Consider the following 22209-nt stretch of genomic DNA (forward strand, 5'->3'; position numbering starts at 1 on the left):
ATCAGTCGGCAATTCCCGAGTCTCCCCCTCCCCCTCGCCGGGCATGCGCCCCACGATCGTGACGGACAACAACAGCTTCGTCGAGCCCTCTAGGGCGTCCTTTGTCGATACCGCCGACCGGCCGCCGGCCTTCAACGTCCGCGTCGATCCCAACGCCCCGCCCATGCGCTCCCAGTCTGCCGCCCCTTACCCCGTGGATGATCGGATGGCGCCCCCTCCGCGGGGTGCGCCGTATCCAGACGACGACGGCCGGCCTCGCCTCAACAACAACTACCCGCCGTCTCAGGGCCCTCCAGCAGACCGGCCCAGCAGTGCCTTCGGCATCAGGCCACAAGGACCCGGCGATGGGCCACGGCCGTTGCCCGGCTCCCAGTCAGCCGGCAATCTGTATGCCGGTGGACCACCGCCGGGTGCCGGTCGCGGTAGAGGCGGACCGCCTGGTCCTCACGGCCCCGGAGGCTACGGACCGCCAAACATGGGACCGCCAAACATGGGACCGCCAAACATGGGACCGGGAGGTGGACCGCCAGGCCAGGGACGCCCCTATCCGCCGGGGGACAGCCGGCCTGGCAGCGCCCACAGCGGGAACCGCATGCAGAACAGGCCGCCTCAAGGGTACGGTGGCGGGCCCGGAGGCCCAATGGGTGGCCCTCATGGAGGACCGGAACCTGGCGCTGGGCAGTTTTCTCCTCGGACATCATCGCGACCTGGGTCCGACGGCCCTGGTGGCCCCGGTGGCCCAGGAGGTCCTGGCGGTCCTGGCGGTGGCCATTATCCAGACAGGATGGGCTCTCTCGGCCAGCCAGGCGGACCACACCCAGGAAGAGTCCAAACTGGGGGACCTCCTCCAGGACATGGATCTCCAGGACCTCAGGGTCCCGGCGGTGGCCCTCGACCTGGACCCAACAGAGTTGGCACTGCTCCTCCGGGGCCTGCTCCTCAAGGCCCTGGCCCTCAGGGTCCTGGCATGCATAGCGCAAGTCCAGCACCGAGTGCCCCGGCGGCTGCACCGGCTGCGCCCAAGCCCAGCAAGGGCGGCAAGTCGGGACCTGCCACATTTGAAGACATGGGCATTCCGCAGGGCAAACAGGATGGTGATTGTGTGAGTAGACGCCAACTTGACGAGATGTATCCTATCAATTACACGGAAGAACTGACATTGAGATTTCCAGGTGATCATGTAAACGGTTATTACGTTTACGTGTCGTAGAGCACCGCTTGCACTCATTCAGAGAAAGGGAGAGAGAGAGAGGCCGGCCCTGGCATGCAAGTTTTCGGCACCGATGTACTCGATTTTACCGAGCAAGCAACACATTAGACGCCATCTACAGAGCGCATCTATTTTCTGCCTAGCGAGCCGCCTCGGATATGTCTCTCAATTGAAGTAGGCATCTATCTTGAACGCCTTTGGAAGCACCGTAGAGGAGGAGGAGAAGAAGAAGAAGAAGAAGAAGAAGAAGAAGAAGAAGCAATGATGGGCTGGGGAGCGGGAAGAGACTTGGTTGGAGTGATTTGAAAAGCCTAACTTTCTGGCGCTGGGTTTATACAATGTATTCTCTTGTTTCCATCTCTTCATTTTCTATATCCGCGTACTGTGTTTTCTTTTTTCAATACATATAAAAGTGATGCGTTACAGGCGGAAGAAGGGAGTAATGTCTTCTGCAACGAAGCCGTCGAGCGCAATGTTGTATATATAAAGCAAACTGTATCTTGTGTGTCTGAACCGAGCATGACTTGCCTCTGTCTTCTTATTCCCCTCTTCGTTGTCAGTGTCTGTCGTCTCGTTGCCGGGAGTTGTACCTAGTCACAGTCCTTGGTTCACATGTAGTCAGTCAGCTGGTCGCATTATCGATAGTCAGCACGCTCAAACCGTCGTCCACACGCGATTCCACCCCCGTCTTCCTTATCCTCACCTCAACTTACCTTACTCATACATCACCAGCCATCAATCACTACAACTACCCTCGACTGCTTCTTTCAGCTTAGGCCTCCAGCGCTGCATCGCTCCCCCATCCATCCGTCCAAAGCAACCAACATCAATGGCTCGGGTACTAGATCCGGCCCGAACCCCTCCTCGTCCCGCCTAACTAAACCCCACGATCCCGCGTCTTCTCTTCCCCACGAACTGACTACTATCGCGTTCTCTTATCTGCCTGGAGATACAAAAGTCCTGCTGAGGAGGGTGTTTGCCTTAGCATATCTTCCTTCTTCCTCTCTTGACTTGCTTGCGTGGCCCGCCCTCCCGGAATCCTGCAATGCAGCTGTCGATTGATAGCGGCAAGGGTTGACGGATAGTTTGTCTGCCTGCCGACGCTTTTGCCGCCTGTCTTGTGTTAGCGAGTGATTCAGCTTCGTGAGGGTGACACACAGCATTGGGGGCAAACATGTCTATATAATCGCCAGCATCCCACCTATTGATGGCTTGATTCTTTTCGGACTTTCGTTCGGTGTACGTATTCTTCTGGCTCGTGTCTTCTTTATCCTTTCCCCTTTGCCTTGCTCCTCATTTGTTTCCCTCTGGAAACGAGCGGTCCATCGACGACACGACTGACTGGCCCATTAGCATCGACGTATGGGACAAAGTCACTCGAAGCACCCGCCATGAAGCGCTGCTTCCGGCTCCTAGTGGCAGGATACTGCTCCGTGCTAGCCACGGCAGCAGCCAGTCCTTTCATCGAGCCCTCGTTCGACTGGGACTCCATCAGGCCCAGCGATGACCTCGAGTACCACGACTGCTACGGCGAGTACAAGTGTGCTCGCCTCCAGGTGCCCCTGGACTGGCTCAACAAGACGGACACGAGAGTAGCCACCATCGCCATGATCAAGCTGCCCGCCGTCGTGCCGGACGACGACCCGGCCTTTGGCGGCGCCATCTTCACCAACCCGGGAGGGCCCGGCGGCTCCGGCGTCGACTTCCTGCTGAGCATGGGCCGCTATCTTCGCTACACGGCCGACAAGCCGGGCCGTCGCCACTACGAGATCATCTCCTTCGACCCCCGCGGCATCGGCAGGACGGTTCCCGCTTCCGACTGCTTCGAGAACAATGTGCTGGCGCGGGACGCCTTCCTCCTGGAGAACCGCGGCAACGGCGCTCTCACCAATGGCGACGGCGTCATTGCCTACAGCCTCGCCATCATGGACGCCTTTGGCCAGCGGTGCCAGCAGGCCGGGGAGGACGCCATGGCCTTTGTCGGGACGCCCAACGTCGCCCGCGACATGGTCGAGATGGTCGACAAAGTGGACGAGCTGCGCAAAAGAGACGCCGCTGCTCGGAAGCGCAAGGGCGACGACGACGACTCCGATGCTCGAGCAGAGCTTAAGAAGCGTTCTGCTCCCAGGAGGAAACCGGCCGAGCTTCGCGACGAACCCGGCGATGTCCCGCGTCTCCAGTATATTGGCTTCTCTTACGGCACAGTCCTCGGCAACTACTTTGCTTCCATGTTCCCAGGTCGTGTCGGGCGTCTGATTCTCGACGGCGTGTGCAATATCCAGGACTATTCTTCTGGTCCAGTATGTTTCCTCTCTTTTCCCCTCAAAGATGAAAACTAGCATTCCCCCTAACATGTCCATTGGTTGTTAACCTTCTTTCTTCATTTAAAGGGCTGGCTCACAAACACCGTTGACTCAGACGAAATATTCGACAACTTCTTCGAAGGCTGCGCCGCCGCCGGTCCCGACGTATGCGCCCTGGCCCGCCCATCCGACACCCACGGGGCATCCGACATACGTTGCCGCTACGACAGCTTCCTCTCCGAACTCGACCAGAAACCAAAGTCGGTCCTGCTCGACTCGGGCGACGTCGTCGTCGTCACCAGCTGGGACGTCCTCATCCTCGCCGGCAAGGTGCTCTACAACCCCCTGTCCATGTTCAAGGTCCTCGCCCGCAAGCTCAACGAGTTCATCGCCGGCGACCTCACCCAGATGGCCGTCATGGCCGTCGGCCTCGGCATGGTGCCCGCCATGCAGGACGCCTGCCCCCTCGACCGCAGCAACGCCACCAAGCCCAGCATCATCATCGAGGCCCAGAACGCCGTCGTCTGCTCCGACGGCGACGACATCTCCGGCAAGGACCTCGCCTGGTGGCGCAAGTACGTCCGCAGCCAGCTCGACGTCTCCAACATCTTCGGCGCCACCTGGTCCACCATCCGCATGCCCTGCTCCGGCTGGCGCATCCGCCCCAACTGGAGCTTCAAGGGCCCCTTCACCACCCCCGACGCCGATGCCTCCCTCCAGTCCGGCCGCCCCGCGGCCCCCATCCTCTTCCTCTCCAACCGCCTCGACCCCGTCACCCCTCTCCGAGCCGCCCAGGCCATGGCCGCGCAACATCCTGGCGCTCGCGTCCTCATCCAGGAGGGCATGGGTCACTGCGCCGTGGCCTCTGCCCCCAGCAAGTGCACCAGGGAGGTTGTGGCCGACTATTTTGAATCCGGCGTCATCCCCTCTGACCTGTCGCCGTGCAGCGTCGAGTGCCACCCCTGGGACGAATCCTGCCCGGCCACAGGCGAGTCTGTCCTCCAGACCAACGATGCCGAAGTAGAGGCCATGACTTCTTGGTTCAACAGAGACGAGGCCCCATGGTACAGGAAATCACCTCTTGGATTACTCTAGCCAACCCCTTTGTTACATTGTAACTTGGCACTGCCAGCATATATACATACTCTGCTTGCAAAATGCTCCTGGTATTGTGAATAACTCGCCCTGTAGTTGCTTCCGCCAATACTAGGGCTGTCGACGGCTACCCTTGCTTGTAAGCACAGCACTCGAGAGTGCACCTAGCATCTTTTTTGCACAGGCCAGGAGAATCGTCCGTCACCTTTAGCTCCTTTGCATCTGAAACTCAACAAGTTTTCACAAGATCAGCGAATTGCCCTACGACCTCGAGCTACCTCATCAGGAAATGTCGTTGATTGTATTGTTACAATGTAATTCACATGGCCCATTCCTATCGCACGGCCGCTCGTCATTACATCCGATACCGCAGCTACAACCACATTATGCCGCTCGCCAAGAAATCTAGGTTCAAATTGCCCCCATCAACAGAAAACAGCAAATATTCTTCCACCCCAATTCATCATGCCTAACTACCCTCCGAAATCATCAAATCATGGCTATTACAGAGATTCCCAGATGTATCCGTCGTCAAGTCGCTTCAGCCCATTTGGGGTCCAGTTCCAGACACCCCGGCGGGCAGCCGACTCGATAACTTCCCGCTTGACGGGCTGAGGAACAGCACTTGCACGACAAGCAGCAGCATCGCAGCCGTTGTCGCTCCAGCCCAGCTTGAAGTCATCGCCCCACCAGACTCGCAACTCGGTGCCCACACGCAAGCTGATCAGGACTGCAGTGATATTCGCGTAACCGTCAAAGGTCACAGGGGTCAGTTGACAGCTCCCGTGAGGGAAGTTGGGGCATGCCGGAATGCGCTTCGTCTCAGACCAGGCTACCGACTCCTCTCTCTGCAAAACGTCGTTGTAGCGGTATGCGGATACTTCAAACTCGCACCACTGCTCGGCACCCTCTGCTGCGCAGCCCAGACTGGCACCTTGGAAGTCAAACCTGAAGCAGTGATTCGGAGCATTGGGACCAACACCAATCTCAGCAGTGTCTCCCACCCCAGAATGGCCCAATGAGGGCAGGGAAGGCGGCACGAATTCGACAAGCTGACCGCCAGATGAGGGACTGTAAGATTGGAACGTCTGGGACGATGGAGGGGCGATGAGGAATCCTTCAGAGAACCAGATGTCTCGTGACGGGTTGAAGAGGGGGCCGGTTTTAGTATCGTCAAACTACACAAGTCAGAGACGGGAGATGAAGAAGGAGGAACCAGCAAAGAACCACATATACTTACGTTCAACGTAAAGTTGCCAATCTTTCCACCAGTGGGACACATAGGTGAGGAACCTGATCCATCCACGGAAGAGACCTGCGGTGGAGCAGGAAATGTCATAGAAGGAAGCGAGGGGACAAAGGCGCTCTGGGTGCTGAAGGTTGGAATCGGGGTCGTGCTCAGAGTGCTGTTATCCGGTGCCACGCTGGAGATTGGCGAGCTAGAGTTGTCCCATGCAACATCCGAGGTTACCAAGCTACACACGTGGTTAGATCTGTGTAAAGATGCCTGGAGAATCAGTCTTGACTTACTCTTGCTGACGGCGCATGGCGCGTCGATTGGGAAGGGCGACAGTGGCCATGGTTGTGAGAGGAAAGTTGATGGTGTACGTTGTCGTGTCCTCTGGGATGACATTTGTCCATGTACTGGTCTGGAGAGCTGTTGCAAGGCGTGACGGCGAGCCGTAGGCGTTCCCTGACAACCCCGAAGATTCCAACACCGGCGCCTGGTTGCTCCAGTCGTCACTGTACGGAACGAGAGTGGCGGGCTGCCCGCCAGGGCCATTGACGACGGTCAAAGTCGACGTGCGAGTACCAGTCACAGTTCCTGTTGGACCAACAATCCCAGATTCAGCTGCAGATGGTGGCAAAAGACTGGGAAGGCCAGATTGAAGTGACCCATACTGACCAAGTGTGGGAAGGTTGGTCAGGCCACCATTGGAGACCTGGGAGTTGGGAAAAGGCAGTGCGCCTGTTGACACTGGAAGAGAAGATCCAAGCTCCGTACCGCTCGGCAAGCCTACAACAGTCTGGACAACTGGTGTTGCCAAACCATCTGGCCCTACCGTAGTGAGCGTAATGCACGTCGTGAAAAGTCCACTTCCAGCAGGAGTCGCCGAAAGTTGACCTTGGGGGAGGCCGTTTTGAGCCGGCACGAGAGAAGGATACCCAGGGTTGGTCTGAACAGGCAGAGCATTGCTCATTGCGCCGGTTGGGACGACGACGGTTTGTACAACGGGCGTGATAGATCCATCCGGTCCCACGACTCCAACGGTGATGCAAGTTGTGGCCAGATTGTCTCCCTGGGGAAGACCTGAGACGCCTTGTGGAAAGCCAGAAGCTTGAGCAGGTGGCAGAGGCAGTGCATTGGTGACAGTGGGCAGAGCATTGGATGGATACACGACAAACGTGGACTCAACAACCGTCGGAGCACCGTCAGAACCCAAGACAGTATAGCTTGTGCAAGCCGTAACGGCATTCACACCACCATCCGTTGCGGGCTGTGAAGGATCACCAGAACCTCCACCTCCAAACTGGCTGGGAACACCGGTGACAACGTTGGCAGGATTCGCACCGGCAGTGGGACGAGGGACGATCCAAGTGGTTTCAACGACGGTTGGAAGACCATCCATTCCCAGAACTGTATAGCTCGTACAAGTTGGACTGCCGCCCACACTCGCGGCAGCCGCCGATCCAGTGACCTGAGTCGGGAACCCTGAGACCTGATTCGGGAACCCAGTGACTTGATTCGGGATGCCACCGACACCAGATTGAGTCGGTGCGGGCACCAGCCAAGATGACTCAACCACAGTTGGGAGTCCATCAGGGCCAAGGACAGTAAACGCAGTGTGTGTCGCAATGACAGGTCCTCCAGGCAAGCCCGTGACAACACTGGGGTTGATCGAAGGCTCAGACGGAAGACCAGAGGACAGACCGGAAGGGAGTCCAGACGGGAACCCGGATGGGAAACCAGATGGGAACCCAGATGGGAACCCAGATGGGAACTCAGATGGGAACCCAGATGGGAACTCAGATGGGAAAGCAGAAGGGAATCCTGACGGGAGTCCAGAAGTGAATCCAGATGGGAATCCAGACGGAAGGCCGGCTGTGTCTGTTGGAGAGTTGACCCAAGTGGAATGCACGACAGTGGGAACCCCATTCGGCCCTAGGACAGTGTAGCTGGTACATGTGGTTTGGCCAGCTGCTGGGAAGACTTGCGAGGCTGCTGGAGCAGGGCCTGAGGTAAAGCCAGGGAGGGCAGTGGCGGCTGTGGGAAAGGGTTGACCAGCACCATTGTTGTTGCCGTTGGTGGGCTCGCCGCCAGGGAACTCCAGAACTGTTGGGTTTCCATCTGCGCCAATGACTGTCACTTGCACAGGTTGACCGCCCTCCGCGCCAGTATCTGTCCCGCTTGGTGAAGTGTATTCGGACGGCTGCTGGCCAAGAGTCTGGGAAGGGCCGCTGGGGATGCCGCTGGGGAAGCCGCTGGGCAGGCCGCTGGGGAAGCCGCTCGCACCACCGTATGCAGAATTCTCAGGGGCAGGGGTACCAACAACTGGCCCGGCAGTCAAAGATGCCTGCGCATCTGATGGCGTGGGGAGTGGTGAGTTGTTGGGCCAAGAGCCTTCTGTGTTTGTAGGAGACCCAGCAGGAAAGTCCGCTGAGGTCGCAACAGGGTCAGAGGCACCGTCAGTGTAGACGGGGACAGATGGAACATCAGAAGTGAACGAGTCTAGTGACTCAGGATCGTCGCCCCAAACATCAATTGTGATCGTGGTGAAGGGTTTGACACTGGTTTGTGCTGCCTCAACAGACTGAGCAGAAGAGATCACGCCGGGGGTAGTGGGAAATGCAGTTTGATGGGCAGTATGGTCAGGATCAAAATCATTGGGTTGAGGAAGTCCAGAGGGCGTAGAATGGCTGGTAGGGTATACAGTGACAAAGACTGTTGTGATGGCTTGCAGAAGGCAGGTAGACATGTCAGGAGCTGAACCAGGAAGGTTGGCAGGCAGGCCAGCAGCAGAGCTCTGTGGATTACCGCTGGGATATCCATAGGAGTTGCCATCAGGATCACCATTGGTGCCGCCATTGGGAGAACCGCCATTGGGAGAACCGCCGTTGGGATAGCCACCATTGGGATAGCCACCATTGGGAGAGGCGCCGTTGGGATATCCACCATTGGAAGAGCCGCCCGGAAGGCTGCCAGCGCTGGCATGAGGACCGCTGTTCTGGTTGCCGTCATGCGATCTGTATCAAAGTTAGTCAAAGCCAAGCAAGGAGAAGGGGTGATCTCAGCCTGTACCCGTAGTCCACTTGAGCACTCGCGTGCTGCGCTACGGCGCCGGCCATCAAGACCGCCAAGGATCTGGAAACCCGCATATTGGGCAGAGGATGGTTGACGGAGTTGACGTGAGAACGAACAATCCGTCAATGGTGGAAGAGGAGGATGCGAATGAGTGACAGAAACAATGAATCGGTAAAGAAAGGCGAGGACCGAAACGAGAGAAACAAGATGAGGTGAGGTGGGAAGAAGAAGAGGAAGAAGAAAAGGAAGAGGAAGAAGAGGAGGGGGAGGGAGAGAAGAAAAGTTTTGTGGGCAGAAGAGCACACGAAGCTGGCGAGGAAGGAGCTTCCATCGTGCCGATGGCGGTCGTATGATGCCATCACTGTAACTGAGGAAGGTCCGACCTCTTTCTCTGGGCTGGCGTCGTTGTTGGCGTGTGCGTGCCGCGAGAGGACTCGTTCCTGCCATGGCCACACCGCTTTCCAGACAAAAAGAGAGGAATAGCAACAAAGGCAGGAGCAGTCAATTACCGACAGATTGACGTAACGCCATCATCTGGCACAGAGATTGAACATCATGAAGGGAAAGAGCAGTGGAATCTCGCTCAACGTCCGAGCAGCGACGTCACCGCTCTCGCAACTACCATCGTATTCGCTTTTGGTGTGTTGCAGCCGTGCCTCTGTGCTTTCCTCGTTATGTTTGACCCCCCTCAGCAGGCAGTTGTTTGAAGAGATGCTGCCATGGTGGTGTAAGTGCAGTGCATGAGAGGTAGAGGCAGGAGCAAGATGCCATTCAGTGACGAGTCGCGCATATTCGATGCCATGCGTAAGGCTTCAGACTGGGCCAGCACAACGCTCTCGGACGACGTATTGTAGATTCACACGAGCGAGCCTTGCAAAGAAGCTGATTTCGCAATACGTTGATTCCTGAACCAAGTGAAGCAGATGGATATGCAACTAGATGATTGTTGATGTTCGTATGGCACTATGAGCTGCGGTGCGGGCCAATCATGTTCAGGAACAGTGCCATATTTAGCACATTCAGCCAGCAGCATGTTGATTGGCGGGGAGCTCGACGTCCCCATGGGCACATGCTCCAAGTGTTTGTAACACCATAATTAGAACGTGCAACGCCACGATAGACTTCTTTTAGGCATCACGGCCAGCCTCACCTATTCTAGCCTCATATGCCTCGTCGTAGCCATCGATGGGAGAACCATGTCTTTCCAAACGCCGCACAGCAACTTGCTACCCCCTCCTGAAGAGCATCCCCCTACCGTTGGGCACTGCAGCTATCGACCATTCCTCTACCTCAAGCGCGCAGCCGTAGCGGCAAGCTACCCGGTTCGCGGCATCTGGTACTACTCACGACACAGAGAGTTTTGGCCTCTTCTCTCTGGAAGGCTACTGCCTCTGTCTCTAATCTCGTTTGTCGTATATTTCGTGTTGTTCTCGTTCGCCTTCCTCCCGCAGTTCTTATTCCTGGCCATCTTTCATGGCTGGGGCGCATGGGTCAATGCTGTCGTCCTTGTGTTGGGAGAAGGACTGGTGATCATCCAGGGTCTATTTGAAGGTTTTTTTGTTGATGAATGCCGGGTGGATGTCTTTGACGTAAGCTGAAATCTCAGGGAAAGCCTAGCCATCCATGCAGTCTCAAGCTAAACATCATCTCCAGGCCACTCTCATCAATCTCTCACTGAAAGATTTGATTGCTCCTCACCGCATCCTGTTTGAAGATGCGCCCAACGCCGTCAAGATGCTGGGAAAGCCGACAAGTCCGGCAACCTTCAACCCGTGGAGCACGATCCAAGTTGTAGAGCTCATCTTCTTCCTTCCTCTCAACCTGATCCCCTACGTTGGAACAATTGCCTTTATCATGATAACCGGGACGCGGATGGGGAAACTCTCACATCACCGCTGGTTTCAACTTCGTGGCCTGTCAAAGGCAGCGCAAGCGAAGGAGATCAAGAGCCTTGAGTGGGAATACGTGTTCTTCGGGACTGTGGCTATGATTCTCGAACTTGTTCCTGTGTTTTCCTTCTTCTTTCTTCTGACTACGGCCGCAGGTGCCGCCATGTGGGCGGCTGATCTAGAGAAGTCGAGAAGAAGAGAGGCAGAATCCAGCGCTAGGCAGGGAGCATTGGCCCGATATACAGACGACCTTCCCTAGGCTTTGAGCAGCAGCGGCAACCTGCTTTGTCAGAGACAGGTGTATATATAAGAATGAAGAGACCATGGATATCATCAGTACTTCAATACCACTCTAGAGCGTGCAACTAATATATTATTTCGCAATAAGAATGCAGATGCGAGTCGCATCTCATTCATGGCCCCGCATCGTATGAAGCTGTTTTGTCCACCCGAGAGCTACCAAGCTTAGTCAGGATTCACACCTACTGCCCACTACCATTCGAGACCCGTCTAGCACCTCTTCGTCATCGTTCAGCCTAGAATACCAACACCTTGAAGCCACCACGCATCAGCACCTGCAAAGTCTCCGTACGGCCACAAAGACTTCCCAAACGCTGGCACACCGACACCCAGTCCGCCACGCATCAGTTTCTTCTCAATTCCGACAACTCTTTCGAATCATCACTCAGAGGAAGCAATCTCGCGGCACCCAACCATGGCTGACCGGAGCCTCGCCCAGATTCTCGCCCAGCTCAAGCAGGCCCCTCAGATGAGCTATCCTGAGGCCAGCGCCCTCCTCTCCAAGGCCAAGCTGATCCTCCTGAGCCTCAACGCCCTGACTCCGACACCCTCAACGCCCCCGAACCTTCTCGCCCTCGCCCGGGAAACGTACGAACAGGGCGCCCTCTTCTCCATTCGCGCCAAGAACGCCGATGCCTTCACGCGCTACGTCCAGCAGCTGCAGCCCTTCTACGAGCTCCCATCCGTTACCCTGCCGCCCAACATCCCCGAACGCAACAGGGTCACGGGACTCAGCTTGCTGCTGCTCCTCACTCAGGGCCGCTACGCCGAGTTCCACTCAGAGCTGGAGAGTCTGGCGAACAGAGACGGTGGCGGCACCGACGTTGAGGGTGACCGGTATCTGGGCTACCCCGTCCGCTTGGAGAGGTGGCTGATGGAGGGGAGCTATGATCGTGTATGGAAGGCAATGAAGAGCAGCGAGGTGCCCTGTGATGAGTACAGTGTTTTCTCCGAGGTGCGTATCCGACGACTTGACGTGTCATTGTTTGCGTTCAGAACTTCTAGCTAACTGGAACGGTGGAAATAGATTCTCAAGAACCAAATTCGGTCCGAAATTGCCAGCAGCAGCGAACGAGCCTACCCCAGCCTTCCCATAAGCTCCACCAAATCATTACTATTCTTGAACTCGGAAGGAGACGTCATTCAGTTTGCCAAGCACCGCGGATGGGTCGTTAAGGAGGGCCACATCTATTTCCCCAACGCGGCCGCTGAGGGCAGTGAAGACGGAGCTTATGCCAAAGACATGAGCCAGATGATCATCGAGAACACACTGGGCTATGCTCGCGAGCTAGAAACCATCGTGTAGAGGATATCAAGCCACACGGTTTAGTTTTGATTTAGATGCCACAACTCACAATACACATCAGCATACAATATCATTGGTTAAGCAAAACAAGATTTAATAAGAGTCAAATACTATGGCATCAAGCATGGGTGGTGAACTAGATTGAACAGCTCTTCAATGGTCCCGGCCATCACTGACACCTCGCTGCCGGCAACATCCTTCGATGTCATTTAGTTATATTCCATGACTATGATACTGTTGCGCCCCTTTTGAGCCCCCCTCTCCTTTTAACAATTCCAAGCCTAAATTAAGTGTCTATGAAAACAGTCTCAAGCCGCTACCGTGCTTGCCAATCTCGCAAACTCTGCACACCCTACAAACCGATCCCTTAAAGCTAGAGTGATACTTTGAGCCATCAAAGGCACACTCTTCGTATGGAGCTCCGCTGTAGATTGGAGTGTGGCTGGCGGCACAAATCTCAAATTCCGCAAACTGGTCGAACTCAATCTCGATGCTGTCAGTCGGGTTCCTCTCGCATTGAGCTTTCGTCTTCTTGGCCTGTATTGAAAGCATTAGTGTTGGCCTTGGAAAAGGAGATATCCCATGAGTGTCAGTCTGTGTGTTACTTGACTTACATTCTCGACGATTTTGCTCGAACCTCCGTTGGCAATAATGCGGTTCGCGAAGCCCAATGCAGAGTTGTAGTTCTTGCTCTTGATTGCCACCTTGATAGCGCTTAGCAGTGCAATCTGCCTGTGAGGCACCTCAATCTTGGGAATTGTGAAGTAAGCGGCCAATTCTAGGCTCTTCTTCAGTTTCGCGGGGTCTTGAGCAATCTCATCGGCCGAGCCAAGGTTTCTCCTGGCAAGCTCAATGCTCATTGCAATGGTGTATTCCCTCGCTGAAACGAGCAGCTTCTTTGCCTCCGACACTTCGCTCTCGCTGGAGACGGCATTGACCAGGATAGCATGCAGGATGCCCTGGAAAATCTTGACGCCGTCTTCCAGCTTGTTCGCCTTCATTGAGTCGTAGCCCTTCTGCAGATCATTGGAGGCCAAATGCTCAAGGTCACGCGGGATGATGGGCAGAACTTTTCGCAGATCCGTCTCATCGACGGTACGACGAACATAGTTGACAAGGGGTGGCAGGTTAGCCAACGCCGGAAGGAAAGTCTTGGAAGATCGGTACACCTCCAGGAATCGGGGTTTCAGGGGGCCAAACTCGACTGCACCGACCTGGCGGTTCAAGAGCTGCATAGCCGATTCAAACGAGCCGCCAGCAACGTGGTCGACAGCCAGAGGTGAGTTTCGTGCCCAGATATCAGCCTCACAGCTTCCAGCGCCGCCGGCTTCCGCACTGTCGACGTTCACAAAGTCGTTCTCGATCTCGGGGACATCATCGTCGCCCATATCCCAGCCTGCTGCATCATCATCGTCCTCGCCACCGACAGCAATGAGATCGTCTGCCGGCTGGTCTTTTGCAGCATGCTCGACATCGACTCCGTTGGCGGCACTGGGCTCATCCTCCAATGACAAGCCTTCGACCTGGCCGAGAAGAGCGTTTTCGAAGTAAGACTGTGAACTAGCCTTGGTGGGCCAGTTGGACTTGAAGGTCGATACCACCGGCTTTGGTGGTACCAACGGCTTGCCTAGGGCGGGCATGGTCAACTGGTCTTCTGTGAGACCAGAGGCCTCGAGGATAGCTTCGCACTCTTCCTCTAGCCCATGAGATTTGGCCGTTGTGTACGCGAGGGGATCTATATGTAACGGTTAGCGGTCCATTATCGTAGAGAGTAGAGATGAGTGAACATACACAGATCAATCTCCTTCAGCATCTGGATGCGGTCTTCCACATCGCCAAGGTAGAGGGCGTTCTGGAACCGCGCGGTGAAGTCTCCACGATGCTCTGCGATCTTGGCCATTCGGGCAAGCTTCGAGTGGTCGCCTGTTGTCAGGTAGAGGAACGAGAGCTTATCGAATTGCTTCAGCTTCTGGTAGCACATCTCCACGATCTGGTGGTTACCGTGGGAGAGCGCTTCGGTAGCCAGTCGAGTCCAGAACTTGGGCTTGTCCAGCTCCTTAGCCATCTCCACAGCAACGTCCAGGTTGCCGCATTCAATGGCCAGATCGAATCGAGTGGTTGGGTCCTGAACGAATTGCAGCGCAATCTCGGGATAGCCCTTCTTCTGGAGGTAAGAAATGATAGACTGGCCAACAAGGCTGGAGGTGCGGATAATGTGAAGCATTTCCTCGTAGTTTCGCTTGACCAAGGCCATCTTGAAACGATACTCCGTCGGGTCAATGCGCAGAATGCGAGGCTTCGCTGCTCGATCTAAGCAATAGACGTTTCGGCCCTTGACGCGCACGAGATAGACGGTCTGGTCAAGTGTCCGCACGATACCATTGTCGCCATTCAGCAAAGCGTACTTGACATGGTTCAGGGTCGAGTAGAGAAGAACGCCCGCATCATCCCAAGTGGCGCTCTTGATGCGAATAGTCTCGTGCAAAGTGCTGATTTGCTCAAGCGTCTTTGTGACAATTGTCACGTTGTGTTTGCTCAACAAGGCGGCGTAAAGACCGTCGTTGGACCACACAATGTATTTGACGCCATTGATAGCAAGCTCTGCAGTAGACTTCTTCTGCTGAATATCGTAAAGATAGACAGTTGTGGGCGTGATGATGAGAAGGTTGCCTGTGCCTCCGAAGTAGATATCAGTTGTCCCGGCCGGAGGCTTGAATGACCGAGCTGTGTTGTTCGACAGATCCTTGATATCGATCGTTTGGTTGGCAACGTTGAGCACAGCGAAGCGATTTCTAGCGACAAAAATGGCGGAGTTCCCTGATCCTCGCTTGGACTCTGACGGCTCAATAGCACCAGAGCCATCTCTAGGGAGATTGACAAGTTCGTAAGAGCCACCATCATTAGGGGTGGTGACGAGAATAGACCTCTCGGCAGGGTTGTAAGACAGGGTCCGGGGAGTAACCCAGGGGCTTCCAAGCTTCTTGAGCGACAGCAACGTCGGGCTTTCCACATCCTTCTGGAAATCGTAGGACTTGACGTGCTTCTCCTTGGTGATATAGAAGAGAGTGTTCTGGTGAACTGCCGAGGCGGGGCGCTCGCGTTCCAGCTTGAAGACCATGACACCATTGTCATGGCCAGCTGCGAACAGATTGATCTCAGGGTGAGCCGCGATAACCCAGAAGCGGTCGTTTTCCCTCTTGAACGATTGCACGGCAGTCCTTTTGTTGAGATCCCAGACCCGTATCGTCTTATCCTCACCAGCGGACAAGATCAGGTCCTGGTGAGGGTGGAACAGACAGCCTGAGGCGTTCTGGAAGTGCCCGCGGCACGTGTCGACTTCCCAGGCTTTGGTTTCGCTCATACGCCAGAGCTTCACGAGGCGATCGTCGCCGGCCGAAACAATCAGGGGCATGGTAGGGTGGAAAGCTACCCAGTTGACTCCACGGTCGTGGCCCTCCAGGACGAATTTGACGACGGCATCGGTATTGCCAAACATATCCGTTTGGTTTTGGTTCGCACGCGCGATTTGGTCCTCGTAGCTCATGGAAGTCGGTGCGGAGTGCTTCTTCCGAAGCCCGGAAATATCCCAAACACGGACTGACTGGTCCAGCGAGGCCGAGACCACCAGATCTTCCTTGGGGTGGAATTGGGCGCACATGGCATAGTGGTTATGGCCGGTCATGGTGCAAACTAAGAGAGGATTAGCGACCTTATGCGGAATCCCAGCAGCTTACGAGGATGCAACATACTCAAGCTACGGTTCTGCCAGTTCCAGATTCGAATTGTTTGATCATCGGAAGCGGACAGAATCCACGGAAGCTCGTGGTGGAAGAAGACGGTTCGCACGTAATCGAGATGGCCGTTGAGTGTGAAGAGGCATCGTCGGGTCTGGTACGACCAGACTTTGATCTTGTAATCGTCGCCGCCGGATACGAAGAGCGGCTGTGTTTTGTGGAAGTCGACGCCGCGAACCGGACCATCATGCTCCTCGAATCGATCGATCAGTGTGCCCATCCGGTAATCCCAGAGCTGGATCGTGGAGGAGTGGAGGGCGACGAGAATCCATGGTCTAGTTCGCCAGATCAGTTCTCCGAGCGTTATTGCTCATGACGGGGAGGCACGCAGCTACCTTTTCGGATGGAACGCGATTCCTTTGGCCCTGGACGACTTCGACTCAAACTGAGGGGTGTCAGTTCAGATCCCGGAGCCGAGCAGCTCTCGAATACATGTAGGCGACATACCTTGGTCAACATTCCTGGGGAGGACTGCATTCTGGCGGGCAGGTGAGGTCGCAGCCTCGCTCATTAAGGGAAAAAGGAACGGATAGACGGACAGACACCCGTACGAGGAGACGCAGACGACTGGCTTGAGAGGCCTCGATTGACGACGACAGCTATTCAAGCCTGGCCAGAGAGTCAGCATAAAAAGGAGCGAGATGGAACAGTGCGGTCGTATTGGCCAGCTGCTTCCAATTGAGTATCGTGTCCATCTCCAAGGTGGGTATTGCGCCAGCCTCAGCCCCGCAAGCTCATTGGCCGTGACATCTCACCGCCTTGGGTGCCTCACCCCTCTTATACTGCATATCTTCATAAAACACTACCTGTTTACTGCATACCCATCAAGCGGACACTTCAGCGCCTTCTATGTACCTGAACGATGATACTGCGCTTGTTCTTCGAATGATAGCTGGTAGGTAATTGACGAGGCAATTGTAGGCAAAGACTGCTTAATCAGACAAGACATATGGCATCTGAGGGTTCTTGTGATATCTATACAGGTTCTTCCGTATGCAGAAATTCAACTTATGGTTAAAGCTTGGTTGTTCTGCTGTTGTTGACGTTGTTTCCTGCCCAATTGCAGATTGTGGGGGAAGCTTTGATACATGTGGCGCAACAATTGGTGGCCCGGTTTCGCATGTACTGTAGCGATTCTGGATAGCTGTCCATACGCTTTTGGACAGCTCTTGGGCGACGACTTGATTACCGACTTTTTGTCCATTGCATTGTTCTTCCTTACCCTGTCGTATTCATTCTGCCGCCGCGATCTGTTTATCTCGTCAATGGTACTGCATGTCTGAAAATAAGCTCGTGGAGGGATCATCTCGTCTGTCGACGCCTCTTACATGCTCCGCCCGCCCTCGACAGCTATCATGACACAGCATCGCTGGTGGCCATGGAACCTGATATTCGGCCTCCTGCTTGCTCTGCAGGCTCATAGCACTCCCACCGTGAATGTGGGCATGATCGCAGCTTTCCCTGCTGGCCCATATCTCCTCGAGCTCTTGTACTTATCCTCAGCCTTTCTTGCTTCGACGGGACGAGCGAGTACTGAACAATTGACAGAGAGACCGCAGCAGCAGAGAACTCCTCGTCGTATTTCCCTCTGCTAGACCGAATCGCGGCCGGACACTTCGCCTCTGCCTCTACCGATGCTGAGTTATACGCCCAAGTTCTCGATATCTTGCAACAAGACGGCAGTCTATCTAGCCCCGAGGCGCTGTCGACGTTCAAGCTTGCTTTGTCTTTGCGGTCCGCTGCCCCTCGGATAGAGGCTCATTATCAATACTACACCACTGCCGTTGCATCCGCAGTGGATGACGCCGCTGAGTCAGGATGTATCAACTGGGTGCTGCTGGACGGGAAGCAATACTGCACTCCGGAACTCAACAAAGTCCATAGAGAGGGACTGTCTTCTCTGTCAGTATTTCTCTGATGGAATGCAAGGCAAGCTCTAACATCTGAAGTAGACAAGCTAAGGATCTGCCATTCGATCGAGCTCTTGGTGTGGGTAAAGAAGCCATCCTCTATGCCGATCCAACTTCAACCTCCTTTGGAGAATTCCACACGGCTCTTGCCAAAGCAGCCAGGCAGGGCTCTTTGAGCTATCGCCTAAGATATCGCCGAAGTGAAACTACGCATGCGGCAGATCTACCCATCAGCGGTTATGGAGTCGAGCTGGCACTGAAGAGAACTGACTATATCGTCCTCGATGATCGATCGCATGATGAGGAATCTCATGCCGCTGAGACCCCTGCTTCTGCTTCCAGCCTTGATGACGATGAGGATGTTGCTGATATCAAACCACTGGCATCATCAGACCTCTCATCACTCGGACTGAAAGTGGCATCGTTCATACTGCAAAGCGACAAGCCACTGGATACATTGATAAAGCTGGCCCAGGATCTGCCCAGATTCCTAACTTCAATTGTTGCTCACAATGTTTCGTCACAGTTTGAAGAAGAATACCAAAGTAACGGCGCACTTGGAGTGCCGGAAGGGATGAACATTCTGTTAGTGAACGGTGTTCAGCTCATTGAACGTCAGATCGAGCCATTTGCTCTCATCGAAAGGCTACGACAAGAGCGAAAACTCATCGACGGCTTCCGTGCTCTTGGCCTCAGTGGGCAACAAGCAGTATCTATTCTCGGCCATCAAAGCGTGTCTCTCGCCAAGGACTCCGATGAGCCGCTGCGATACGACTGGACCGATCGTCTTGAGGACGGCCGAGTCTTGATTTGGTTAAATGATCTCGAGAACGATGAGGCATACGAGCACTACCCCAAAAGCATCGCCTCGGTAAGCCGCAAGAGACTGAAAAGAGCGAAGCGTTGAAGCTAACAGTTTCAGCTGTTACAACGAGCGTATCCTGGACAACTACCTCCAATTGCGAAAAACATCTTCACTCTTGTTGCGCCTGTGGATCTCTCGAGCTCAGAAGATGTCTCGTTCGTTACCCAGTTGTTGTCATTCATCTCTCGGGGCATCTCTGTCAGATTTGGCCTGGTTCCCCTGACTTCCACTCCGGAGGCTACCGCTAAAGCCAAGATAGCCTATCACATCTTGGAGAATTATGGTATCCGCGGCCTCATTGGCTACCTAGCGCGGCTTCAACAGGCTGCTACAGTGCTGAGTGACGAAGAACTCTTCGCAGAGATCACGGCAGGCCATGAGCTCCTCGAAGACTCGGAGAAGATGACGCTTGCAGAAGTGCTTGAAGCAGACACATACCAGCAACAACTCGGACTTGCCCAACAGTGGACCAATCGATTGAAGGTCGACACGCCCATCCGGCCAACCTTTTTCAATGGTCTATCAATTCCTCGCGACGAAACTTGGATGCAAAAATTGGGGATGCAAATTGGCGAAGATCTTCAAACAGTGCAAAAGGGAGTGTTCCATGGCCTCCTGACTGATGACGACTGGGCTCCAGGGCTGTTCCTGAGCAGAGCAATCACCAGGAGGAACAGCTATATAACGCCGGACGACGAGAAAAAGAGCCTCAGGGTGCTCAATATCAACAAGGTTTACAATGAGCACGCGAACCTTTTTGAGGACGTCCCTGTCCTCGAACCCGTTGCAGGATCGCAAAGGGAAGAGTGGGCAGCTGTGACTGTGGTCGCTGATCTCACAACAACGAGCGGCAAAGAGCTGGTCTTATCCGCCCTGGAGTTCAAACGCCGTAATCCCGGCGTCAGGATGGACATTGTTCACAATCCCACGACTGCTACTGGTGCCTCCTCAGTAAATGCTGCTCTCCAGGCCAACCAAGGTTCACTGAGCGACATCCAAGACATCAACGAACTGAACGATCTTTTACAAACCCACTCCGATTTTACTGAAAAGGACGAGTACTTTGAGGCTCTCGAGCAATTCCTCAGCGCCTCCAAAATACCCTCAGGGGCTCGGATGATCATGCTCAACGGCCGAGTGATTGGACCCATCTCTGAAGACTCCGAGTTTGATGCCGACGACTTTCAACAGTTCCTAGACGTTGAACGGATGAAGCGTATCCTTCCCGTCTACGGAGCGATCGAGGAACTTGGCCTGAGCGATAAGCTAGCTACTCCATTGGACGCCGCTAGGCTGACGTCCATCACTGCCCTCTCTACAATTTCCGAATTGCCTGAAGGCATCTTCGAGTCCACGTCATCGATTCGGACCACTCTCTACGACAAGTGGCATGCAACCCACACGGTCATTGAAAGAGGCGACCAAGAAAGCGCCAGTATATTCATCGTGGGCACCCTGAACCCCGTCAGTGAACAGGGCCAGAGGTGGGCTCCCATCTTGAAAGTGCTGTCTGAGCTGGAGGGTGTCCACTTGAAGCTCTTCATCAACCCCGTGGCCAAGGTTGAGGAGCTCCCGGTAAAGCGCTTCTTCCGATACGTGTTGGAGTCGCAGCCCTCGTTCAGCGAAGATGGGGAGGTACGGGGTCTGCAAGCTACCTTTAAGAACTTGCCATCTGAAGCCCTGCTTACAACTGCGGTCGATGTGCCCCCTGCATGGCTAGTTGCGCCTCTGATTTCAATCCACGATCTCGACAATATCAAACTGAGTGCGGTGAAGACAGCCGTCCATGCAACGTATGTCCTGAAGCACATTCTCATTGAAGGACATTCCAGAGAGGGCAAGGGGTCGGCGCCACGAGGAGCCCAGTTGGTTCTCGCCACAGAGAAGGATCCCCTCGTCACAGACACCATAGTCATGTCGAACCTTGGATTTTTCCAGTTCAAGGCCAATCCTGGAGTCTACTCCATCCGTCTGAAGGAAGGTCGCAACACCGAGGTATATGAGATCGAGAGCATCGGTGCTCAGGGGTGGAACCCTGTTGCTGGAGACAATGGTACTGAGCTCGCTCTGATCGACTTCCAAGGCGTAACACTGTACCCTCGTCTTCAAAGAAAACCCGGCATGGAAATGGAGGATGTCCTTCAGGAAAAGGAGCCTTCAGATAACATTGTTGCCAAAGGACTCAAGCTGGCAGAAGGCTTCTTTGGCGGAAAATCGAACAAGAAATCGCTTTCTGCACAGGAACACGCAGAGATCAACATCTTCTCCGTGGCCAGCGGTCACCTCTACGAGCGCATGCTGAATATCATGATCGTCTCGGTGATGCGCCATACAAAGCATACCGTCAAATTCTGGTTCATTGAGCAATTCCTCTCTCCATCCTTCAAGGAGTTCATACCACGCATGGCACAGGAGTACGGGTTCAAGTACGAGATGGTATCATACAAGTGGCCGCACTGGCTACGGCAACAGAAGGAGAAGCAGCGAGAGATTTGGGGCTACAAAATTCTGTTTTTGGATGTCTTGTTTCCCCTCTCCTTGGACAAGGTCATCTTTGTGGATGCCGACCAGGTTGTGCGCACCGACATGATCGAGCTGATGAACCTTGATCTCGAAGGCGCCCCCTATGGGTTCACTCCCATGTGCGACTCCCGCACCGAGATGGAGGGATTCCGTTTCTGGAAACAGGGGTACTGGGCGAACTATCTTCGAGGCCGCCCTTACCACATCTCCGCCCTCTACGTCGTCGACCTGAGGCGCTTCCGGGAGCTCGCCGCGGGCGACCGCCTCCGCCAACAGTACCACTCGCTTTCCGCCGATCCCAACAGCTTGGCCAACCTGGATCAGGACCTGCCGAACCATATGCAGTTCCACATCCCCATCCACAGCCTGCCCCAGGAGTGGCTCTGGTGCGAGACGTGGTGCAGCGACGAAAGCCTCAGCGTAGCCCGAACCATTGACCTGTGCAACAACCCGCTGACCAAGGAGCCCAAGCTCGACCGGGCGAGAAGGCAGATTCCCGAATGGACGGCCTATGACGAAGAAATTGCGGCCTTGAGACAGCTCTTTAAGCAAGAGACGGGAACCGCCGGCAAAGAAAGGCTTTCTGAAAATGGAGACTCGAGAGCACCTGTGTCGGGAGCCAAAAACACCAAGAGCCGAAACTTTGAGAGCGACAAGACGCATACAAAGGACGAACTGTAGAGAGAAAGAGAGCACACGCATACTGGAGGC

At 54.9% G+C, this 22209-nt stretch overlaps 7 protein-coding genes across 7 annotated transcripts; 5 read left to right on the plus strand and 2 right to left on the minus strand.

The window, feature by feature from the left end:
- Positions 1-43: 43 nt before the first annotated feature.
- On the plus strand, positions 44-1184 carry BBK36DRAFT_5413 (hypothetical protein; the record flags this gene model as incomplete). Its single annotated transcript, XM_024898231.1, has 4 exons — positions 44-615; positions 683-959; positions 1025-1102; positions 1173-1184. The coding sequence occupies 4 exons, from the start codon at positions 44-46 to the stop codon at positions 1182-1184; spliced, it is 939 nt and encodes a 312-aa protein (XP_024749387.1).
- Positions 1185-2601: 1417 nt separating this feature from the next.
- BBK36DRAFT_1203627 (hypothetical protein) lies at positions 2602-4608 on the plus strand (the record flags this gene model as incomplete). Its single annotated transcript, XM_024897274.1, has 2 exons — positions 2602-3510; positions 3601-4608. 2 exons carry the CDS (start codon positions 2602-2604, stop codon positions 4606-4608), a joined length of 1917 nt encoding a protein of 638 aa, XP_024749388.1.
- Positions 4609-5111: 503 nt separating this feature from the next.
- BBK36DRAFT_1101590 (hypothetical protein) lies at positions 5112-8756 on the minus strand (the record flags this gene model as incomplete). The annotated part of the gene is made up of 4 exons (XM_024889163.1): positions 5112-5786; positions 5849-6047; positions 6139-7497; positions 7666-8756. Coding segments are annotated over 4 exons (3324 nt in total), but the record flags the coding sequence as incomplete, so codon positions are not given.
- Positions 8757-10107: 1351 nt separating this feature from the next.
- On the plus strand, positions 10108-11059 carry BBK36DRAFT_1121180 (hypothetical protein; the record flags this gene model as incomplete). Its single annotated transcript, XM_024890795.1, has 2 exons — positions 10108-10500; positions 10565-11059. 2 exons carry the CDS (start codon positions 10108-10110, stop codon positions 11057-11059), a joined length of 888 nt encoding a protein of 295 aa, XP_024749390.1.
- Positions 11060-11510: 451 nt separating this feature from the next.
- On the plus strand, positions 11511-12406 carry BBK36DRAFT_1203638 (hypothetical protein; the record flags this gene model as incomplete). The annotated part of the gene is made up of 2 exons (XM_024897275.1): positions 11511-12055; positions 12128-12406. Exons 1-2 carry the CDS (start codon positions 11516-11518, stop codon positions 12404-12406), a joined length of 819 nt encoding a protein of 272 aa, XP_024749391.1. The 5' UTR covers positions 11511-11515.
- A 178-nt stretch (positions 12407-12584) lies between these two features.
- BBK36DRAFT_1135644 (Coatomer, alpha subunit) lies at positions 12585-16890 on the minus strand. The gene is made up of 6 exons (XM_024892709.1): positions 16648-16890; positions 16536-16585; positions 16156-16475; positions 14198-16096; positions 13021-14141; positions 12585-12943 (listed from the first exon to the last, which is right to left on the minus strand). The coding sequence occupies exons 1-6, from the start codon at positions 16675-16677 to the stop codon at positions 12701-12703; spliced, it is 3663 nt and encodes a 1220-aa protein (XP_024749392.1). The 5' UTR covers positions 16678-16890; the 3' UTR covers positions 12585-12700.
- A 665-nt stretch (positions 16891-17555) lies between these two features.
- On the plus strand, positions 17556-22179 carry BBK36DRAFT_1120893 (glycosyltransferase family 24 protein; the record flags this gene model as incomplete). Its single annotated transcript, XM_024890755.1, has 4 exons — positions 17556-17689; positions 17749-18102; positions 18150-18981; positions 19033-22179. The coding sequence occupies 4 exons, from the start codon at positions 17556-17558 to the stop codon at positions 22177-22179; spliced, it is 4467 nt and encodes a 1488-aa protein (XP_024749393.1).
- Positions 22180-22209: the final 30 nt, after the last annotated feature.

Source organism: Trichoderma citrinoviride, assembly GCF_003025115.1.
Source record: "Trichoderma citrinoviride strain TUCIM 6016 unplaced genomic scaffold BBK36scaffold_8, whole genome shotgun sequence".
In the NCBI taxonomy this organism is placed as follows: Eukaryota; Fungi; Ascomycota; class Sordariomycetes; order Hypocreales; family Hypocreaceae; genus Trichoderma; species Trichoderma citrinoviride.

Bases quoted from the DNA above. Each gene is read 5' to 3' on its own strand.
- BBK36DRAFT_1135644 (XM_024892709.1), bottom strand. From the start codon at position 16,677: ATGCAGTCCTCCCCAGGAATGTTGACCAAG. The intron at 16,476-16,535 runs GTAGCTGCGTGC...CTGGCGAACTAG, and splicing joins ATCGCGTTCCATCCGAAAAG to ACCATGGATTCTCGTCGCCC. The intron at 14,142-14,197 runs GTATGTTCACTC...CGTTACATATAG, and splicing joins GCTGAAGGAGATTGATCTGT to ATCCCCTCGCGTACACAACG.